The 19,964-nt window shown below is 41.8% G+C and overlaps 1 protein-coding gene across 6 annotated transcripts in view; it reads right to left on the bottom strand.

The window, feature by feature from the left end:
• Window positions 1-12,741, bottom strand: part of LOC307178752 (zinc finger protein 671-like) — a 38,360-nt gene extending 25,619 nt beyond the window's left edge. For 5 of the 6 annotated variants that reach the window (XR_013825272.1, XR_013825273.1, XR_013825274.1 and 2 more), the window contains exons 1-5: window positions 12,194-12,741; window positions 9,781-9,954; window positions 2,882-2,920; window positions 971-1,097; window positions 312-431 (exon numbers count right to left, since the gene is read on the bottom strand). Coding sequence is in view for 1 of the 6 variants with exons in the window: in XM_079907259.1 (XP_079763385.1) it covers window positions 312-431; window positions 971-1,097; window positions 2,882-2,896 (262 nt within the window). In the remaining 5 variants the exon portion in view is untranslated. Of the gene's footprint in view, window positions 1-311; window positions 1,098-2,881; window positions 2,921-9,780; window positions 9,955-12,193 lie in introns of all 6 variants that reach the window. The other variant, XR_013825276.1, reaches the window with a different exon arrangement.
• Between the last annotated feature and the right edge of the window lie 7,223 nt (window positions 12,742-19,964).

Consider the following 19,964-nt stretch of genomic DNA (forward strand, 5'->3'; position numbering starts at 1 on the left):
CTGGCGTTCAAGGACTATTTTGAGGAGAGGTGCAGACCTCATGAAACATTAAGTGTAGGTGAATAGTGGAAAGCACAGCAGAGGGAGGATGGAGAGGAACAATTAGGAGTGGAAGACAGAGAGGTGAGGGATAATTCTGGGTTGGAAGTCAGAGGAAAAATCACAGGAGGCAAGTGTCAAGGATGGAGGAGAAACAGAAATGAGGTACACAGTCACTGGCCTTGACACCAAAACAGTGTTGGGTATGGGACATGTTCCTGATATGATGTGAATCAAACCATGATGTCACTTCCTCCCCCAATGCTAATTACCAGGGCCAGGCCATATTTGAGCCCCTCTTGCTCTGTCTGGAGTCATGTCCACTCTGTCATGTACCCAGGGTTCTCCTCTCAGCTCCAGCTGGACAACATGGTACCTAGAAGATGAAAGTCCTAAGAGAAAGACACGACAGGTGAACAGTTGGTACTGGCCCGAGGTGCAACCAATCCCAAAACAACCTCAGGAAAAACATATGTAACAAAAAGAATTTTTGAGATGAGGGTCTCACAGAAACAGTCAAGAAGACCCCACAAATACTGACCACATTAAGTCCCAACAATTCCTGGAATGGTAAAGCCCCAAGAAATGTCAGCTGGAAGGTGGCAGAGCCTGGAGCACAGAGGTGCAAGGGTCTATGGAGTCAACTTAGCAGGGAGTGGCTGAGACTAATGGAACCCATTGAACTAATTCCAAGTCTTATGACCCAGAAAAACTTCACTGAAAAAACTTCAGAGCCGCTGGTATTGGGGATACTCCTGAAAGGAGATCGTATACACATTCACTCAGCCTTGGCACCAACAACACAGATGAGAGGGAAGCAGTAATATAGATGTGCCCACTGTCTAGCTGTGAAAAAAACAGGCTTGCTTTTGGAAAAATGGGGAAAGGCGGAAACCTGCCTGGGATGCTGGGAGAGGTGTGAGGGCCTTACCTAATGATGCAGCAAGTGCAAAGGTCTCCAGCATGACATCGTGGTACAGGAATCTCTGGGCCTCATCAAGAAGCTTCCATTCCTCCTGGGAAAAGTATACAGCCACGTCCTCAAAGGTCACAGAGCCCTGTGATGACAGGGACAGATGTCTCCATAAGCAGCCTCTCTCCCCAGGACCCCATAAGTGCCCCTAACCCATACTCACTCGGTTCATCTTCCTCCCCAGCTCCCTAACTTAGAGGGCACTGGTACCTAATAACTCTTCATACTTCCTTGAGCACTAGGTACAACTCTCAGCAACAACAGGTAGGTAGGTGGGCAGACAGATGCCATCTAAGCTGTGGGCCTGGTATGCATGTCTCCCTCCCTCTCCTGAAAGACAACAGCCTGAGAGTCCCCAGGATCATGTCTCCCAGACACAAACAAACTTGGGCTCATCATTCTCTCTTAAACTCCTGGTATGAGGGCTCTGGGACAATTTGGTCACACACCTTCCCCACATGCATACTCACTGGCTAACTCCTCATACATCTGATCCCCATCACCACCACCCAGCCCACAAAACTGGCATGTCTCCTGCCTCCTCACATACCGTCCTGCACATGGCATCAGAAAGTTCCTGCCAATGCAACAGGATCCCACCATACCCCAACTCTCCACCGGTCTGTTCTGAAGGCTTCCCCACCAGGCCTTGTTCCTGACTTTAACCTCAGTCAAAACATGCAAATCTAAATACGCCTGTTCATGTTCCACCTCTGTATTGCACATTATGTATCTTCACCAGTTGCAATCTCTGTCCATATAACACCCATTCAAAATCCACACCCACTTGACACACCTTAGGTAAACTCATCTGACATTCTGTCAGAAACTACCCAAGTTCCACCACAAAAGCCTAGTGAGTGCACAGGAAGAAAAATAACCACCAGCCTGACTTTACTTTCACTTCACCTACATTCTGCTTTCCCTCTGCATCAATTAATCAATTTCATAGGCACTCCCCCATAAAAACCTGAGCCACCTGATGGACTTTCCCTCCCGCCCCCCACCTTCCCACTGATGACCACTCTTCTTATCTGTCTTTGTGACAGCCCCCTTATCTTCCCTTGTCCCCTAATGGCATCCTGAAGCCTCCGCCAGCACTCTAGATCTGCACGTTCAGCCGTCCCCTTGTCTCCTATACTTGGAGTCACTGGAACATCTGAGAATCAAAACAGCCAAAACCCAATTCCTAATATTCTCACAGAAAAGGACTGCTACCACTGACTTCCCCATCTCAGTTGATGGCACTGCCACCCTTCCAGATGCAAAGGGAAAAAAAACTTGGAGTTATCCGTGAGCCCTCCACATTAGAAAATCTGATCAGCCCCTACTTTAAAAGCAAATCCAGAAGCCAAGTATTTCTCCTACCTCCTCATGCACCACTTTGGTCCAGCAAGAACTAATGTGCATCTGGATGACTGCAATAGCCTCCTTCATTATCTCCTTTTCTTTCTCTCCCCCAGTCTCTTGTGCACTCTGCAGCCAGGAGTAGCCTCTTAAAACCTAAGTCACATCACTTTCCCTCTCTGTTCCAAAAATTCCATGTCTTCCATCATTCTCAGAACAGAAACCTCTTCTCAGTCTACCATTCTAGGTCTAACTCTGGCCCCCTTGCTCTCTGTTCTTACCAGCTGTTAACAAAGACCTACAAGTCCTAAAACACTCCCATCTCAATCTCATCCTCAAACATTTATACATATTACCCGCTATACCTAAGACAACCTTTCACATCTCAGTTCACTGGCTGCCAAAAATGGGAATCTGTCCATATAACCTCTGGCCTGGACTTGGAAACCTGGGCTTAGGGTCCCCAGACACCAAGTCCAGGAAGAGTGGCAGCAAAAGACTTCTAGGACACCTGACACTCACCAGTGCAGGGTCCATAAGTGGTTCTGCTGAATGTGGAACCTGTGGGAAGAGTAGGGCCATGTAATATTAATTCCCATCAGCAACATAGACAAAAAAAGGTTAATGAGTGAACCATTTAATATTTCAGATGAAGACAAATGCTCAAGAGGAAACTAAAGCATAAAAGAGGGCAGAAAATGTTACAGTTGTACCATAAGGTCATGTGGACATCTTGAGAAAAGGCCTTCCAAAAGTGGGACAAACAAGTACAAAGCCACTCTATCAGAGTCATGCCTGGTGTCTTTGAGCAGCATTTACAAAGCTAGTATGACTGGAGCCCAGTGAGCCCAGAAGAATAAGGGATCGTGTTGGCAAGGAAATGGTGTTGGCATGTCATAAAGCACTATTATAGTCCTAAGTCACAAATATCAAAATTAAGTCTCATTTTACATACAGGTCTGTTTCTGACACTTCCATTTGATTCCCTCTTCTATTTCTCCCTTGCTAATAATATATTTTTCTCTTCTTGTAGCTTGTAGTTGGCCCTCACATCTGATCAGAAGTTCGTATATTATACTTCCTTTTCCAATTTTACTTGGTTATCTTTTTGTTTTGTTGTTGTTGTTGTTGTTTTTGCAGTATGCGGGCCTCTCACTGTTGTGGCCTCTCCCGTTGTGGAGCACAGGCTCCAGACACGCAGGCTCAGCGGCCATGGCTCACGGGCCCAGCCACTCTGTGGCATGTGGGGTCTTCCCGGACCAGGACACAAACCCGTGTCCCCTGCATTGGCAGGTGGACTCTCAACAACTGCACCACCAGGGAGGCCCCTTTGTTATCTTATAAATTATTGCTTTATATAAAATTTCAGCTTACATAATCCATATACTAAGTTCTGATTAGAAATTATTATAACATTATGGAAACTGGTTCAAGATGGCAGAGTAGAAGGATGTGTGTTCACTGCCTTTTGTGAGCGCACTGGAATTACAACTTACTACTGAACGATCATTGACAGGAAGACACTGGAACTCAGGAAAAAAGATACCCCACATCCAAAGACAAAGCAGAAACCACAATGAGAGAGTAGGAGAGGTGTAATCACAATAAAATCAAATTCCATAACTACTGGATGGGTGACTCACAAACTGGAGAACACTTATAGCACAGGAGTCCACCCACTGGAGTGAAGGTTCTGAGCCCCAAGTCAGGGTTCCAACCTTGGGGTCTGGCAACAGGAGGAGGAATTCCCAGAGAAACAGACTTTGAAGGCTAGCAGGATTTGACTACAGGACTTCGACAGGACTGGGGGAAACATATACTCCAAGCTTGGAGGGCATACACAAAGTAGCGTGCACATCAGGACCCAAGGGGAAGGAGTAGTGACTCCATAGGAAACTGAACCAGACCTACCAGCTAGTGTTGGAAGGTATCCTGCAGATGCAGAATATGGCTGTGGCTCACCACAGGGACAAGAATAGCGGCAGCAGAAGCTCTGGGAAGTACTTGGCAAGAGCCCTCCCAGAGTCCACAATTAGCCCCATCAAAGAGGCTGTAGCCTCCAGTGCTGCGTCGCCTCAGGCCAAACAACCAACAGGGAGGGAACTCAGCCCCACCCATCAGCAGACAAAACAATTAAAGTTTTACTGAGCTCTGCCCACCAGAGCAACACCCAGCTCTACCCACCACCAGTCCCTCCCATCAGGAAGCTTGCAAAAGCCTCTTAGATAGCCTCATCCACCAGAGGGCAGACAGCAGAAGCAAGAAAAACTACATTGCTGCAGCCTGTGGAATGAAAACCACGTTCACAGAAAAACAAACAAAATGAAAAGGCAGATGACTATGTACCAGATGAAGAAACAAGATAAAATCCCAGAAAAACTACTAAATGAAGTGGAGATAGGCAAAACTCGGAAAAAGAATGGAGGCAAAGATCAAGAAGATGCAAAAAATGTTTAAAAAGACCTAGAAGAATTAAAGAACAAACAAACAGAGATGAATAATACAATAACCAAAACGAAAAATATACTAGAAGGAATCAATACCAGAATAACTGAGGCAGAACTCACCTGGAAGACAGAATGGTGGAATTCACTGCTGCAGAACAAAGAAAAAAGAATGAAAAGAAAAGAAGACAGCCTAAGAGACCTCTGGGACAAAGTTAAATGCAACAGCATTCGTATTATACAGGTCCCAGAAGCAGAAGAGAGAGACAACGGACCTGAGAAACTATTTGAAGAGATTATAGTTGAAAACTTCCCTAACATGGGAAAGGAAATAGCCACCCAAGTCCGGGAATCACAGAGAGTCCCAGGCAGAACAAACCCAAGGAGTAACATGCTGAGACACATAGTAATCAAACTAACAAAAATGAAAGACAAAGAAAAATTATTGAAAGCAGCAAGGGAAAAATGACAAATACCATACAAGGGAACTCCCATAAGGTTAAAAGCTGATTTCTCAGCAGAAACTCTACAAGCCAGAAGGGAGTGGAATGATATATTTAAAGTGATGAAAAGAACCTACACGAAGATTAATCTCATTCAGGATCTCATTCAGATTTGACGGAGAAATCAAAACCTTTACAGACCAGCAAAAGCTAAGAGAATTCAGCATCACAAAACCAGCTCTATAACAAATGCTAAAGGAACTTCTCTAAGTGGGAAACACAAGAGAAGAAAAGGACCTACAAAAACAAACCCAAAACAATTAAGAAAATTGTGACAGGAACATCCATATCGGTAATTACCTTAAACGTGAATGGATTAAATGCTCCAACCAAAAGACACAGGCTCACTGAATGGATACAAAAACAAGACCCATATACATGCTGTCTACAAGAGACCCACTTAAGGGGTAAGACTTAGGGACACATAAGACTGAAAGTGAGGGGATGGAAAAAGATATTCTATGCAAATGGAAATCAAAAGACAGCTGGAGTAGCAATACTCATATCAGATAAAATAGACTTTAAGATAAAGAATGTTACAAGAGACTAGGAAGGACACTACATAATGACAAAGGGATCAATCCAAGAAGAAGATATAACAATTATAAATATATATGCACCCAACATAGGAGCACCTCAATACATAAGGCAAATGCTAACAGCCATAAAAGAGGAAATTGACAGTAACACAATAATGATGGGGGACTTTAAGACCTCACTTACATTAATGGACAGATCATCCAGACAGAAAATTAATAAAGAAACACAAGCTTTAAATGATGCAGTAGGCCAGATAGATTTAATTGATATTTATAGAACATTCCATCCAAAAACAGCAGATTACACTTTCTTCTCAAGTGCACACAGAACATTCTCCAGGATAGATTACATCCTGGGTCACAAATCAAGCCTCAGTAAATTTAAGAAAATTGAAATCATATTAAGGATCTTTTCCAACCACAATTCTATGAGATTAGAAATCAATTACAGGGGAAAAAGGTAAAAAACACACACAGAGGCTAAACAGTATGTTACTAAATAACCAAGAGATCACTGAAGAAATCAAAAAATATCTAGAGACAAATGACAATGAAAACACAACTATCCAAAACCTATGGGATACAGCAAAAGCAGTTCTAAGAGGGAAGTTTATAGCAATACAAGCCTACCTCAAGAAACAAGAAAAATCTCAAATAATCTAAACTTAGACCTAAAGGAACTAGAGAAAGAAGAACAAACAAAACTCAAAGTTAGTAGAAGGAAAGAAATCATAAAGATAAGAGCAGAAATAAATGAAATAGAAACAAAGAAAACAATAGCAAAGATCAATAAAACTAAAAGCTGGTTCTTTGAGAAGATAAACAAAACTGATAAACCTTTAGCCAGACTCATCAAGAAAAAGAGGGAGAGGACTCAAATCAATAAAATTAGAAATGAAAAATGAGAAGTTACAACAGACACCACAGAAATACAAAGCATCGTAAGAGACTACTAAGGGACTTCCCTGGTGGTACAGTGGTTAAGAATCCACCTGCCAATGCAGGGGACACAGGTTTGGGCCCTGCTCTGGGATAATCCCACATGCCGTGGAGCAACTAAGCCCATGCACCACAACTACTGAGCCCAGGTGCCACAACTAATGAAGCCTGCATGCCTAGAGCTTGTGCCCCACAACAAGAGAAGCTGCCACACTGAGGAGTCCACACACTGCAACAAAGACCCAATGCAGCCAAAAATAAATAAAATAAATAAATAAATAAAAATTTTAATTGAAGAATAAAAGCCATATGATCATCTCAATAGATGCAGAAAAAGCTTCTGACAAAATTCAACATTCATTTACATGATAAAAACTCTCCAGAAAGTGGGCATCGAGGGAACCTACCTCAACATAATAAAGGTCATATACAATAAACCCACAGCAAACATCATTCTCAATGGTGGAAAACTGAAAGCATTTCTTGTAAGATCAGGAACAAGACAAGGATGTCCATTCTTGCCACTATTATTCAACATAATTCTTGAAGTAGTAGCCATGGCAATCAGAGAAGAAAAAATAAAAGGAATACAAATTGGAAAAGAAGAAGTAAAAGTGTCACTGTTTGCAGATGACATGATACTATACATAGAGAACCCTAAAGATGCCACCAGAAAACTACTAGAGCTCATCAATGAATTTGGTAAAGTTGCAGGATACAAAATTAATGCATAAAAGTCTCTTGCATTCCTATACACTAACAATGAAAGATCAGAAAGAGAAATTAAGGAAATAATCCCATTCACCATTGTAACAAAAAAGAATAAAATACCTAGGAATAAATGTACCAAGGAGGTAAAAGACCTGTACTCAGAAACTGTAATACACTGATGAAAGAAAACAAAGATTACACAGATGGAGAGATATACCATGTTCTTGGATTGGAAGAATCAATATTGTGAAAATGACTATACTACCCAAAGCAATCTACAGATTCAATGCAATCTCTATCAAATTACCAGTGGCATTTTTTACAGAACTAGAACAAAAAAATCTTAAAATCTGTATGGAGACACAAAAGACCCCGAATAGCAAAAGCAGTGTTGAGGGAATAAAATGGCACTGGAGGAATCAGACTCCCTGTCTTTAGACTATACTACAAAGCTACAGTAATCAAAACAATATGGTACTGACACAAGAACAGAAATATAGATCAATGGAACAGGACAGAAAGCCCAGAGAAAAACTCAAGCACCTATGGTCAACTAATCTATGACAAAAGAGGCAAGGATATACAATGGAGAAAAGACAGTCTCTTCAATAAGTGGTGCTGGGAAAACTGGACAGCTACATGTAGAGAATGAAATTAGAACACTCCCTAACACCATACACAAAAATAAACTCAAAATGGATTAGAGACCTAAATGTAAGACTGGACACTATAAAACTCTCAGAGGAAAATATAGGAAGAACACTCTTTGACATAAATCACAGCAAGATCTTTTTTGATCCACCTCCTAGAGTAATGGAAATAAAAACAAAAATAAACAAATGGGACCTAATAAAGGTTAAAAGCTTTTGCAAAGCAAAGGAAACCACAAACAAGACGAAAAGACAGCCCTCAGAATGGGAGAAAATACTTGCAAATGAATCAACGGACAAAGGATTAATCTCCAAAATATGTAAACAGACCATGCAGCTCAATATTAAAAAAACATACAACCCAATCCAAAAATGGGCAGAAGACCTAATTAGACATTTCTCCAAAGACATACAGATGACGAAGAATCACATGAAAAGTCACTCAACATCACTAATTATTAGAGAAATGCAAATCAAAACTGCAATGAGGTGTCATCTCACACCAGTTAGAATGGGCATCATAAGAAAATCTGCAAACAACAAATGCTAGAGAGGGTGTGGAGAAAAGGGAACTGTCTTTCACTGTTGGTGGGAATGTAAATTGATACAGCCATATGACGAAGAGTATGGAGGTTCCTTAAAAAGCTAAAAATAGAATTACCATATGACCCAGCAATCCATTACTGGGCATATACCCAGAGAAAATTGTAAATCAAAAAGACTCATGCAGGGACTTCCCTGGTGGCACAGTGGTTAAGAATCTGCCTGCCAATGCAGGGGACAGGGTTCAAGCCCGGGTCTGGGAAGATTCCACACGCTGCAGAGCAACTAAGCCTGTGCGTCACAACTACTAAGCCTGCACTGTAGAGCCCACAAGCCACAACTACTGAGCCCAAGAGCCACAACTACTGAAGCCCACATGCCTAAAGCCCATGCTCCGCAACAAGGAACTGCAACGAGAAGCTCACGCACTACAATGAAGAGTAGCCCCTTCTTGCCGCAACCAGAGAAAGCCACGCACAGCAACGAAGACCCAACATAGCCATAAATAAATAAATAAATGACGCATGCACCCCAAAGTTCACTGCAGCACTATTTACAAGAGCCAGGTCATGGAAACAACCTAAATGCCCATCGACAGATGACTGGATAAAGATGTGGTACATATATACAATGGAATATTACTCAGCCATAAAAAGGAACGAAATTGGGTCATTTGTAGAGACGTGGATGGATCTAGAGACTGTTATACAGAGTGAAGTAAGTCAGAAATAGAAAAACAAATATTGTATGTTAACACATATATGTGGAACCTAGAAAAATAGTACAGATGAACTGGTCTGCAGGGCAGAAATAGACACACAGATGTAGAGAACAAATGTATGGACACCAAGGGGGGATGTTGGGGTGCGGGGAATGAATTGGGAGATTGGGATTGACATATACACACTAGTATGTATAAAATAAATAACTAATAAGAACCTGCTGTATATAAAAGAAATAATAAAACTCAAGAAGATTATTATAACATTATATAATAGAATTCAAGAATACAAATTTTAAATTTTTATCCATGTTATTTATATATCCTTTTTCTTTCATAAATATTCAGACAGATTTTCTGTAATTTCCTACCTGCTTTTTTCTCCTGCAGTAGAGAAGGGAACCACCATTTGTTGACTTCACAGTGAAAATGAATCTCAGAATTCCCTGGTGGTTCAGTGGCTAAAACTTGGTGCTTTCACTGCCATGGGTTCGATTTCAATCCCTGGTCTGGGAACTAAGATCCTGCTAGCTGCACAGTGTGGCCTAAAAAAAAAAGAGAGAGAGAGAGAGAGTTACAAGAAGAAAATGGCACCAGAAAATTAATCTGTGATAAAGGGGTTGTTGCTGGCATCAGAGTAAAAGTGCTTGGCCTCCAGCAGTTTGAGATAAGTGGCTGTCAAAGATGACTCCTTAAACTTAAGACAAAGGAAACAACATATGAGACCTGACCTCTATTCCAACCTCATTATAAAAACATGGAAATTTCTTTGGTTCTAAACATCTTGATAAGGATTCCCAGCATTATAACTTTTTATCCTTAAAAGGATTCATTTTGTCCCCCTTAAAACAAGTATTTTAACCAGATGTCTTAATCATTTTCTCTTCCAATACCAGCAGAGGATGATGACGTAACAGTAAAATAAATACTATTAACAGAGTACAATCACTGCAAAAGCAGAAACCCTCTAAGTGGCTGCATACTGTAAAACTGTAAGTTTACCTAATGCATGATGTGTATAAAAATACAACTACGGCATCACTAATCATTAGAGAAATGCAAATCAAAACTACAATAAGGTATCACCTCACACCAGTCAGAATGGCCATCATCAAAAAATCTACGAACAATAAATTGTAGAGAGAGTGTGAAGAAAAGGGAAGCCTCTTGCACTGTTGGTGGGGATGTAAATTGATACAGCCACTATGGAGAACAGTATGGAGGTTCTTTAAAAAACTAAAAATAGAACTACCATACGAACCAGCAATCCCACTACTGGGCATATACCCTGAGAAAACCATAATTCAAAAAGTGTCATATACCACAATGTTCACTGCAGCGCTATTGACAATAGCCAGGACATGGAAGCAACCTAAGTGTCCATCGACAGATGACTGGATAAAGAAGATGTGGCACATATATACAATGGAATATTACTCAGCCATAAAAAGAAACGAAACTGAGTTATTTGTAGTGAGGTGGATGGACCTAGAGTCTGTCACACAGAGTGAAGTCAGAAAGAGAAAAACAAATACCGTATGCTAACACATATGTATGGAATCTTAAAAAAAATAGGTTATGAAGAACGTAGGGGCAGGACAGGAATAAAGACGCAGATGTAGAAAATGGACTTGAGGACACGGGGAGGGGGAAGGGTAAGCTGGGACGAAGTGAGAGAGTGGCACTGACAGATATACACTACCAAATGTAAAACAGATAGCTAGTGGGAAGCAGCCGCATAGCACAGGGAGATCAGCTCGATCAGCTCAGTGCTTTGTGACCACCTAGAGGGATGGGATAGGGAGGGTGGGAGGGAGACGCAAGAGGGAGAAGATATGGGGATATATGTGTACATATAGCTGATTCACTTTGTTATAAAGCAGAAAGTAACACACCATTGTAAAGCAATTATACTCCAATAAAGATGTTAAAAAAAATACAACTAACTACGGGATAGATTAAGACTAAGTATAACAATCTCATTCAAAGCACTAAATTAAAATTAGTAACATGGAGCAAAACAAGATCAAAAAGTGGAAATGTCCATTTAAATACAATAATAATTTTAACATATACGCTAAACAAATGTGTGCTTTATATACCCCAGAAAGCAAGGAAGGTATGGCCAGCATAGCAATATTTATAATTACAGAAAGGAGACCAAAAACAAACAAGCCAAAAGAAAAAAACAAAGAAAGCCTTCAACAGCAGGATTTATAAAGATATTTTACTCATATACTGTATTCACACTATTAGAACACTGCAAAAGAAGGAAAATTAACGGATAGCCATGAAAAAATGGGTAAAGTCCCACCATATTGGGTGTGACACATCATAATACTTATATGATTCCAGTCATAAGAGAGTTTTAAGATAACTGAGCGAAGGTAAACTACAGTCGTCGAATATTTTCCACACAGCTGAAACTATCAGGAAAAGCAACGAAATGCTTACTTGAAACATCAGACAATACCTTAACTTTTGGGGGATGGGGATAACTGTTATGAAAGGAACCCATAGGCGGCTTCTGGGGTCCTACTTATATCTCATATCTTGACTTGAGCAAAGAACGGGTATTAGTAAGAGCTGCTTATTCAACTGAACATGGAAGTTCCCTGCAATTTTTTTTTTCCCCACGCACGTCTTATTTCAATATTCGGAAAACCAAGGTTTTGGGAAACAAAAAAACACAAACATAGGATGCTCGTTATAGAACATTGATAAGAACGAAAATACTGCAGAATGAGAAGAGTTGTCTGAGGGTCCGGAGGGAGCAGCATTTACCTGAATCGCACCCATCCGCTTGGCCGTCCCAGCGGAGTCTGTGGGCAATGGTGGGGCCCGGGCACGGAGGCCCGTCCCGGCCCCGAGACAGAGTCAGGCCGGATGGCGCCCACGCGGAGCCTCAGCCTTTCCTCAGAGCAGCGGACACAGCGCCTTCCTGGCTCCCTTCACCTGGTGCCGACCCAAGGTACCGGAGCGGGCACCAGCGAACAGGTCCGAGTTTAAAAATGTCGCCCGCGGTCGACGCCGGAAGGCCCGCCCAGACACCGCCCCCCTAGAACGGAAGTGGCTCTCTCCTGAGCCGTCATTGGTTCAGGGGCCCTTACGCGCCGCGCTTTGCCTTCAGGGTAATGTGGTTCACAGCCCTCTACGACCTGTCAAGTGGCGATGCTCCCCACCTCTGGGAAAGTTCCTCCTCACCCTGAGGGTAGCTGGGAAGGAGTGTCCCAAGGCTCTGAGTACTGGCGGGGTTCACGCTTCTTAAAGGGGACGTACCCAGATATCCGCAGAACCACGTTTCTTAAAGGGGACGCACCCAGATTTCCGTGGAATGTAGTCTGTGCTGTTCAGAGAGAGGTACTCAGATATAATAGAGTTATATTCATATATATATATATATATATATATATATAAACTATAATAGAGTTATAGTTCAGATGTTCCCCAAACCTAAAAAAAAAAATGCGCACATGATACCAAATTGTCACTCAGCCACAAAGTGCATCCATCCATAGTTGGGGTCTAATAAACACGGTCTTACTGCTCTTCCAAAGTATGTAGGCTGATGCTTTAGACTCAATTTATGAGTCTCAGTGTGTTAGGTCAGGGTCAAGAAAGCAAAGTTTCCAGACAGGGCCATGGTGGGGAAGACAGAGGAGGGATGTGGGATGGCCAGAAGCAGGTGGACAATGTGTTGTGTCTCTGCTTCCCTCAGAAGAAACGTAGAGCCAGTGACGGTGTCCCATTCAGGGGTGGACACATAATTCTTACTCCACATTTAGATATGTATTCAGTTCTTTTCTAGAATCTAAGATCTACCTATCTCAAAAGAATGACTTACCACATGCCATTTTCTCCCTGGACAGTGACTCTACGGTCCCAGTCATAGTTTATTTACAAAGGGGGCATTTGAATCCTGAGATAAAGGATTGGTTTACATGATCCTCGTTCCTTGCTGGGTACAATATAATTTTACCCACAATTACAGTAACAATGCATGGAGAGTTGATATCATCTCAGAAAAATATTTGTGAAATTTGGAAATTGCTGAAATCCATCATTATTTAATTATTCAAAGTTAGTGGCCAAAATAGCCCTTGACCATGTGAACAAGGTTAGGCTCTCAGTGCAGTTTCTAGAGACACTGAAGTCTGAGAAGTGAGGGAATAAAGCAGAGCACGTAGTTACACAGGAAACTTGGCTAGCTTGTGGTTATAGCTTTGTAACATGTGATCTATTATTTATTTATTTAAAATTTTTTTATTTAAGTACAGCTAGAAGGGCTATGTAAAGAGAGCAGACAGCTAAAAACAAACAGGGTATCTGTAGCATCATATTTATTCCCTCCTTAAGAAACATTCTTTAAGTTTCCCTCTTAAGAAACATTCATTAAGTGCCTACCCCATTCCAGGCACTACTTTGGTTGCATCAAGATCAAAAGAGAAAAAGATGCCTGCCCTCATGAGTCTGACCTTCCGGTCAAAGGAGATGAACAGTAAGAATTAATGACAACACAGTCAATTACAGAATACATTTATGTGTTTTGAGTGTTAGCCAAAATTTCAGAAATGAAGACGTGATTGATCAGGTATTTATTTAGGGCTTGTTAGGACACCCAGGAAACGTAGGTGAGAGAAGCACTTGAATTGTTACCTGAACTACAAATGGAGGAAGCCTATAAAGGCAAAAAATGGAAGGCCACAGTTAGTTCCATAAGTTGTTTGTCAAGAATTATAATTGGAGCTGTCAAGAAGTAAGGGTGCTTATAAAGCAAGGATTGGTTAGGGTCAGAAATGGCTATATAGTTACAAAGGGGGGAATGTTGAAACTGCAAGGTTGTAGTTAGCAGAAGTTTTAAAAATGTCTCGTGTCTGTTATCAAACTGAACCTGGGTCTGCTCACCTACTTTCTTCTGATTGGTTGCTGGTAAGGTCACAGGGTGATTTTCAGGAATATTCATCATCAACTTTCTGTTTCCAACCAGTCTCAGGCTTATGTGCTTGTTGTCATCATGTAGTCACCATCCTCCACCTGGCTGGAGGTCTTGTTTCTGCAAAACAACTCAAGGATATGCATCAGATTGTTATCTATAACCTTTCAGAAGGAACTAGCATTCCTGTGAGTGTTTTATCACTGAACTATTGTTCCAACTGTCATTACTGGTTTTGACTGCTTTTCCTTTCTTTCTACACTCTCACCTCTCTAATTAGTAACTACTTGAATCTGCTCTTTGGAACTCAGGGAAGACCTAGGAAACTAAAGTCTTTCTCTATGTACAGGAAACAAGGGAGACTTCCCTGGTAGCACAGTGGGTTAAGACTCTGTGCTCCCAACGCAGGTCGGCCTGAGTTCGATCCCTGGACAGGGAACTAGATCCCACATGCATGCCTCAATTAAGAGTTCACATGCCACAACTAAGGAGTTCACCCACCACAACTAAGACCTGACACAACCAAATAAATAAATAAATATTAAAAAAAAAAAGAAACAAGGGGGACAGACTTTTGTACCCAGGAGAGCCCTGCAGGGTCCTGTTCAGTTTCAGAAACAAGAGTGCCATGGCTTGCAGAGCCTGGTTCAGCTAGGCCTCAGAGGCACCTCTGTAACGTCTCTTCTTGTGCTTTTCCTCTTGGTCACCTCTGCGTGGACCCAGAGCTCTAGAAGCCCATACAGGTGGGAAAAATCCAGAGTCCATAACAATGCCATCCCTAAAGGATGCAGGAAGTTCCACTCACCTGTTGTGCACTGCATCTTAAGAGCACTTTGCTAAGCCTTCACTGGCTCAGTCACTGTACCTGCAGACTGAAGTGACTTCTGGGTAATACAGTTCCCAAATGAAGCATGTAGATCTCCAAAATGTGATTTATTTTCATACTTGAAAACACGGGTACTTAACTACTTAGCAGGAAAGGTAAAGACAATGTTTAGACTTGCCAGAAAGGTAAAAATGAATAAAGAAGCTGTACTGTGGTATGTATTCACTGGCCTAACAAATGTACCACAAGCACCTAAGGAGTTTCAACCACAATAGTAGGTGCATGGGACATATTGGGAATAGGGTTGTCAGCTGTTTCATGTATACAGCACAAGTCCTGTATTTCACAATTTTGTCCACAGTCCTTTGACTTCGTCAGCACGACATAAACATCGTACATCCCGCTTTTTGCAATGATTTCCAAAACGCCGTCAGTTAATTTGGAAAATGCTTTATGGTTTCTCTCAGGTTTGGCTGAGGGAAGACTAAAAACAGATATTAACAAATAAAGTGCTTACTTTACATAGTCAGGAGAGGGAAAATGTGTTCCTTGGCCACAGTCCAAAGTCATGAACAAATAATCATCATTTCTAAGAGATAACTTTCGATGAATACATGTGTCCTCAAAATCAGCAGGGTCAACGACAGCCTCAAGAGAGAAACTAAGCTTCTGGAAGTTAGCAAATCATTGATAGGGACAAGCTTTTGAAATTTAACCAATCGGTGATAAGACTACTGCTCCCCAACCCGAGTCCTGAAAGACAGCCTATCAGTGACAGCTCCAGGCTCCTAAGCAACAGTCAATCAGCAACTACCTCAGTTCCATACCCCAGCTTCTTAAAGTCAGCTGGTCAACAGGAGTGACCACACTAACACTGCGGAAAGTCCAGAAATCCTTCAACACACACTTCTGAAATTCCTCCATTCCTTAATGACTGGCTCCATAAAAGATAAATGCAGCTCAAGCTTTGTTCTAGGACACTGCCTGACAACTACAGCTCTCCCTCGTATGCATGCATAAGGTCCACATTTTTTGTATAAATATTAAGTTCAATTGATTGTTAGCTCAGAAGTTTGTAAACTTTTCAATGGTTCAACATTTGTTTATGGTTTCTTATGAGTTTAGAGTTAATGGCTATGTATAGATGGCAATTTGGGTGGGGATGCAAGGAAAAGAAAAGAGAAGGGCACTGAAACCCTTACTGAGGCAACGGGAATATTCATTGACAACTCTGATGAAGGGTTCAATGTCTATACATATGTGAAAATATGTCATGTTGGACACTTTATATAAATGCAGTTAATCTACATCAGTAATCCCTCAATGAAGTTGTTTGGGGAAAACTTTTTCCCATAAAACGTTAAAATGCTATTCCTTCTAGAATATCAAACAACTGACAAAGCTGTACTGATCATCAGGACCCTCTCCCCACATCTTACATGAGTCAACTCTGATTCTTTGTCTACAAAACGGGGGAATAATGGAAACATGTCCACTCGTGTCACCAAGAATGATGGCTAGGACACAAAAGACCCATCCCTGAAGAAGAGAATCTCCCTTCACTCCCTCATGAGGTTCCTGCTTTGCCATTATTGTTTGAGAAAAGCAGCCCAGAGAGGCTACAGGGATCCATAAAACCTCTGGCTCTGCTGCTCTGCCAATAAACTGGCTACGGGGACTGGTCTGCAGGTCCCGAGTTCTGTACACTCTCTTTCCACCTGGCCAGTTACTCAGATATTCACAGAGGCCCCTTTGGAAGTGGTTTATCCACTCTACTTTGGGGCAGTCTCCACCAGTCCAGTCCCTATTAATCCAGTCACAATTTCTGTACACAATATGGTTCCCAGCCTGGGCCTTGTTAAAAGTTTTATGTCCATGGACATAAACCTACATGATTTTTCTTCCTCAGGACACAGAGCTCCTAGGTGGGTATCAGGAGAAAGCTATCTCTCAATAATACCATGGAACATCCACGAAGTTCATGGTACTGTCAAATACGCTATTGTTTGCAAACCAACTGCCCCAAGTGACTGCGGAGCCACAAATAATCTTCACAACCAGGGCAGGAGATCTTGGTGCAAGGGTCATTCAGACTTTCCTAGGAGGCCTCAAGCAGCAATGCAACTAGGCCAAATCTACACTTAGAGTTGTGTTTTGTCCTCCTGCTGTTTCCTTTGGAGCACACAAAGTTGAGGGCCCCAGAAGTCTGTACTTTTTATTCTGGCAGAGCCCAATTCTGTTCTCAACCCACAGCATACAGTAAACAGAAACCCAAGAGTAAAGGTGGCTTAAACAATAAGACCTAGGGGAGGGATGGAGTGGGAGTTTGGGGGTAGCAGATGTAAACTTTTATACAGAATAAATAAACAACAAAGTCCTACTGTATAGCACAGGGAACCATATTCAATATCCTATGATAGGGCTTCCCTGGTAGTACAGTGTTTAAGAATCTGCCTACCAATGCAGGGGACCCGTGTCCGAGCCCTGGTCCAGGAAGATCCCACAGGCTGCGGAGCAACTAAGCCTGTGCACCACAACCACCGAACCTGTGCTCTAGAGCTCGCAAGCCACAACTACTGAGCCCATGTGCCACAAATACTGAAGCCCGCACGCCTAGAGCCTGTGCTCCACAACAAGAGAAGCCACCACAGTGAGAAGCCCGTGCACCACAATGAAGAGTAGTCCCCCCTTGCCACAACTAGAGAAAGCCCGCGCGCAGCAATGAAGACCCAACACAGACAAAAATAATTAAATTTATTTATTTGTTTATTTTAAATCCTGTGATAAACCATATGGAAAAAAATATACATATATCTGAATCCCTTTGCTGTATACCAGTAATAAACACAACACTGCAAATCAACTGTACTTCAATAAAAAAGAAAGAAACAAAGAAAAACACCCAATAATAACTTTATCGCAAAAACCAGCAAGGTGAGCAGTTCCTAGGGTGGGTAAAATTGAGGCTCGAAAAAATCTGTCAAGAATGTCATAAGACAATCAATAATGACCCTGAAACAAGCGAAACCTCTGTAAGCGAGTCCTCTGTCCAAAGTGGGTGATGTCCACACCTGAACAAATCAAAGGGGTGGGCATGAGATCTCACCAAAGGGCTCAAATGGCTGGCGAATACTCCAGGAAAAGCAAGAGACTACAGCAATCTGTTCTCTCTGCTTTCTAAAAAAAATTGAGATATAATTAACATATAACATTTATTAGTTTCAGATGTATAACATAATGATTCAGTATTGGTTTATATTGCAAAATGATCACCACAATAGGTCTACTTCACGTTTTCCTCATAGTTACATAAGTTTTTTGTGTTGAGAACTTCTATGATTTACTCTTAGCAAGTTTTAAACACCCAATACAGTATTACTAACTATAGTGACCATACTCCCTGCCAGCTAATACCAGGAGAGTGGCTTCTATAATACACATGGGCAGTGACAGAACTCCAGTGACGGCCCCAGGCAGGTCTGAAAGTGCAACAGAATTCACCAGTTTCCCACAAACCTGGCCCTTACCGTGAATTTCCCAGTGAGGATGTCTGGATGTACAAGATGCAGTTTCTGGGGGATATCTCCCTCACAGGGGCTAATCTCCAGAGCTTACATCTGTTATTATGTTAAAAAGCCAAGAGCACAGTGGCTGCACGTGTAACATCTTTCTCCAGTGTGAGCTTCCTGGTGCTGAATGGAGACAGACTAGTGGCTGAAGACTGTCCAACATCTGCCGTACTCCTAATACCCTGCTGGGTGTGGAATAGTTCTGTAAGACCAAAAGTTTCTTGATGGTGGAATACACAGAACAATGATACTGGGATACATGAAAGACAGAACACTTTGTTACTTACAGCTCAGAATGAAAGACGTTAGACAGGCCAACAAAGAGGGCTGAGCCCAGGGACAGGATTAACAGAAAGCTGGAGCTGTGGTGGGCAGTTTATATTTGGCAAGAGTGATGGGATTAGCTAGGTTTCATGAGCTGTCTGTGGATTGGCTATTTTGAATAATTGTATGGGTTCCAGAACATAGGAGCTATCACTAAATGTCTGACACCTTGGTGTCTGGTAGTCCAGAGAATGAGAGCCTGATAAGGAAAGTGGTTGGGGTTGTGGGCTTCATCAGCTGTTCTAGAAGGGGAACGGACAGTTCTTCTCCTGCCAGGGCTTCAAAACTGAGTCAAACCACTTTCAAAAACTTAAAAAGTATATATCAAAATGCTGTGTTATTGACATACACAAACATATAGGAGAATGGAATAAAAGAGCACAGAAACAAACCTTCGCATACATACTCAGATGTTTTTAAAGGGTGCAGAGACCATTCAAAGAGAAATGAGTTTTTTCAGCAGGTGGTGTTGAAAAAACTAGATAACCATACATAAAAGAATGAAGTTGCACATGCACCTTACATGATATAGCTGTATCGGTGTAAAATGGTACAGCTACTATGGAAAATAGCCCCTTAGTTCCTCAAGAAATTTACATATTGAAATAATGATCCAACAATTTTCCATCTGGAAACATACCTAAAAAGGACAGAAACCAGGGCCTCAAAGAAATATTTGTGCAATCGTGCTTACAACAGCATTATACGCAATAGCCAAATAGTGAAAGCAACCCAAGAGCTCACTGATGAAGGGATACAGAAAAAGTAGCTTATACATAAAATGGAGTACTACTCACTCAAAAAAGACAGAAATTCTGACACATGCTAGGACGCAGATGAAACTTGAGGACACTGTCTTCAGTGAAATAAGCCAGCCACAAGAGGAGAAAACCTTTATGACTC

The sequence above is a fragment of the Stenella coeruleoalba genome (genome assembly GCF_951394435.1).
Source record: "Stenella coeruleoalba genome assembly, chromosome: 20".
Taxonomy (NCBI): Eukaryota; Metazoa; Chordata; class Mammalia; order Artiodactyla; family Delphinidae; genus Stenella; species Stenella coeruleoalba.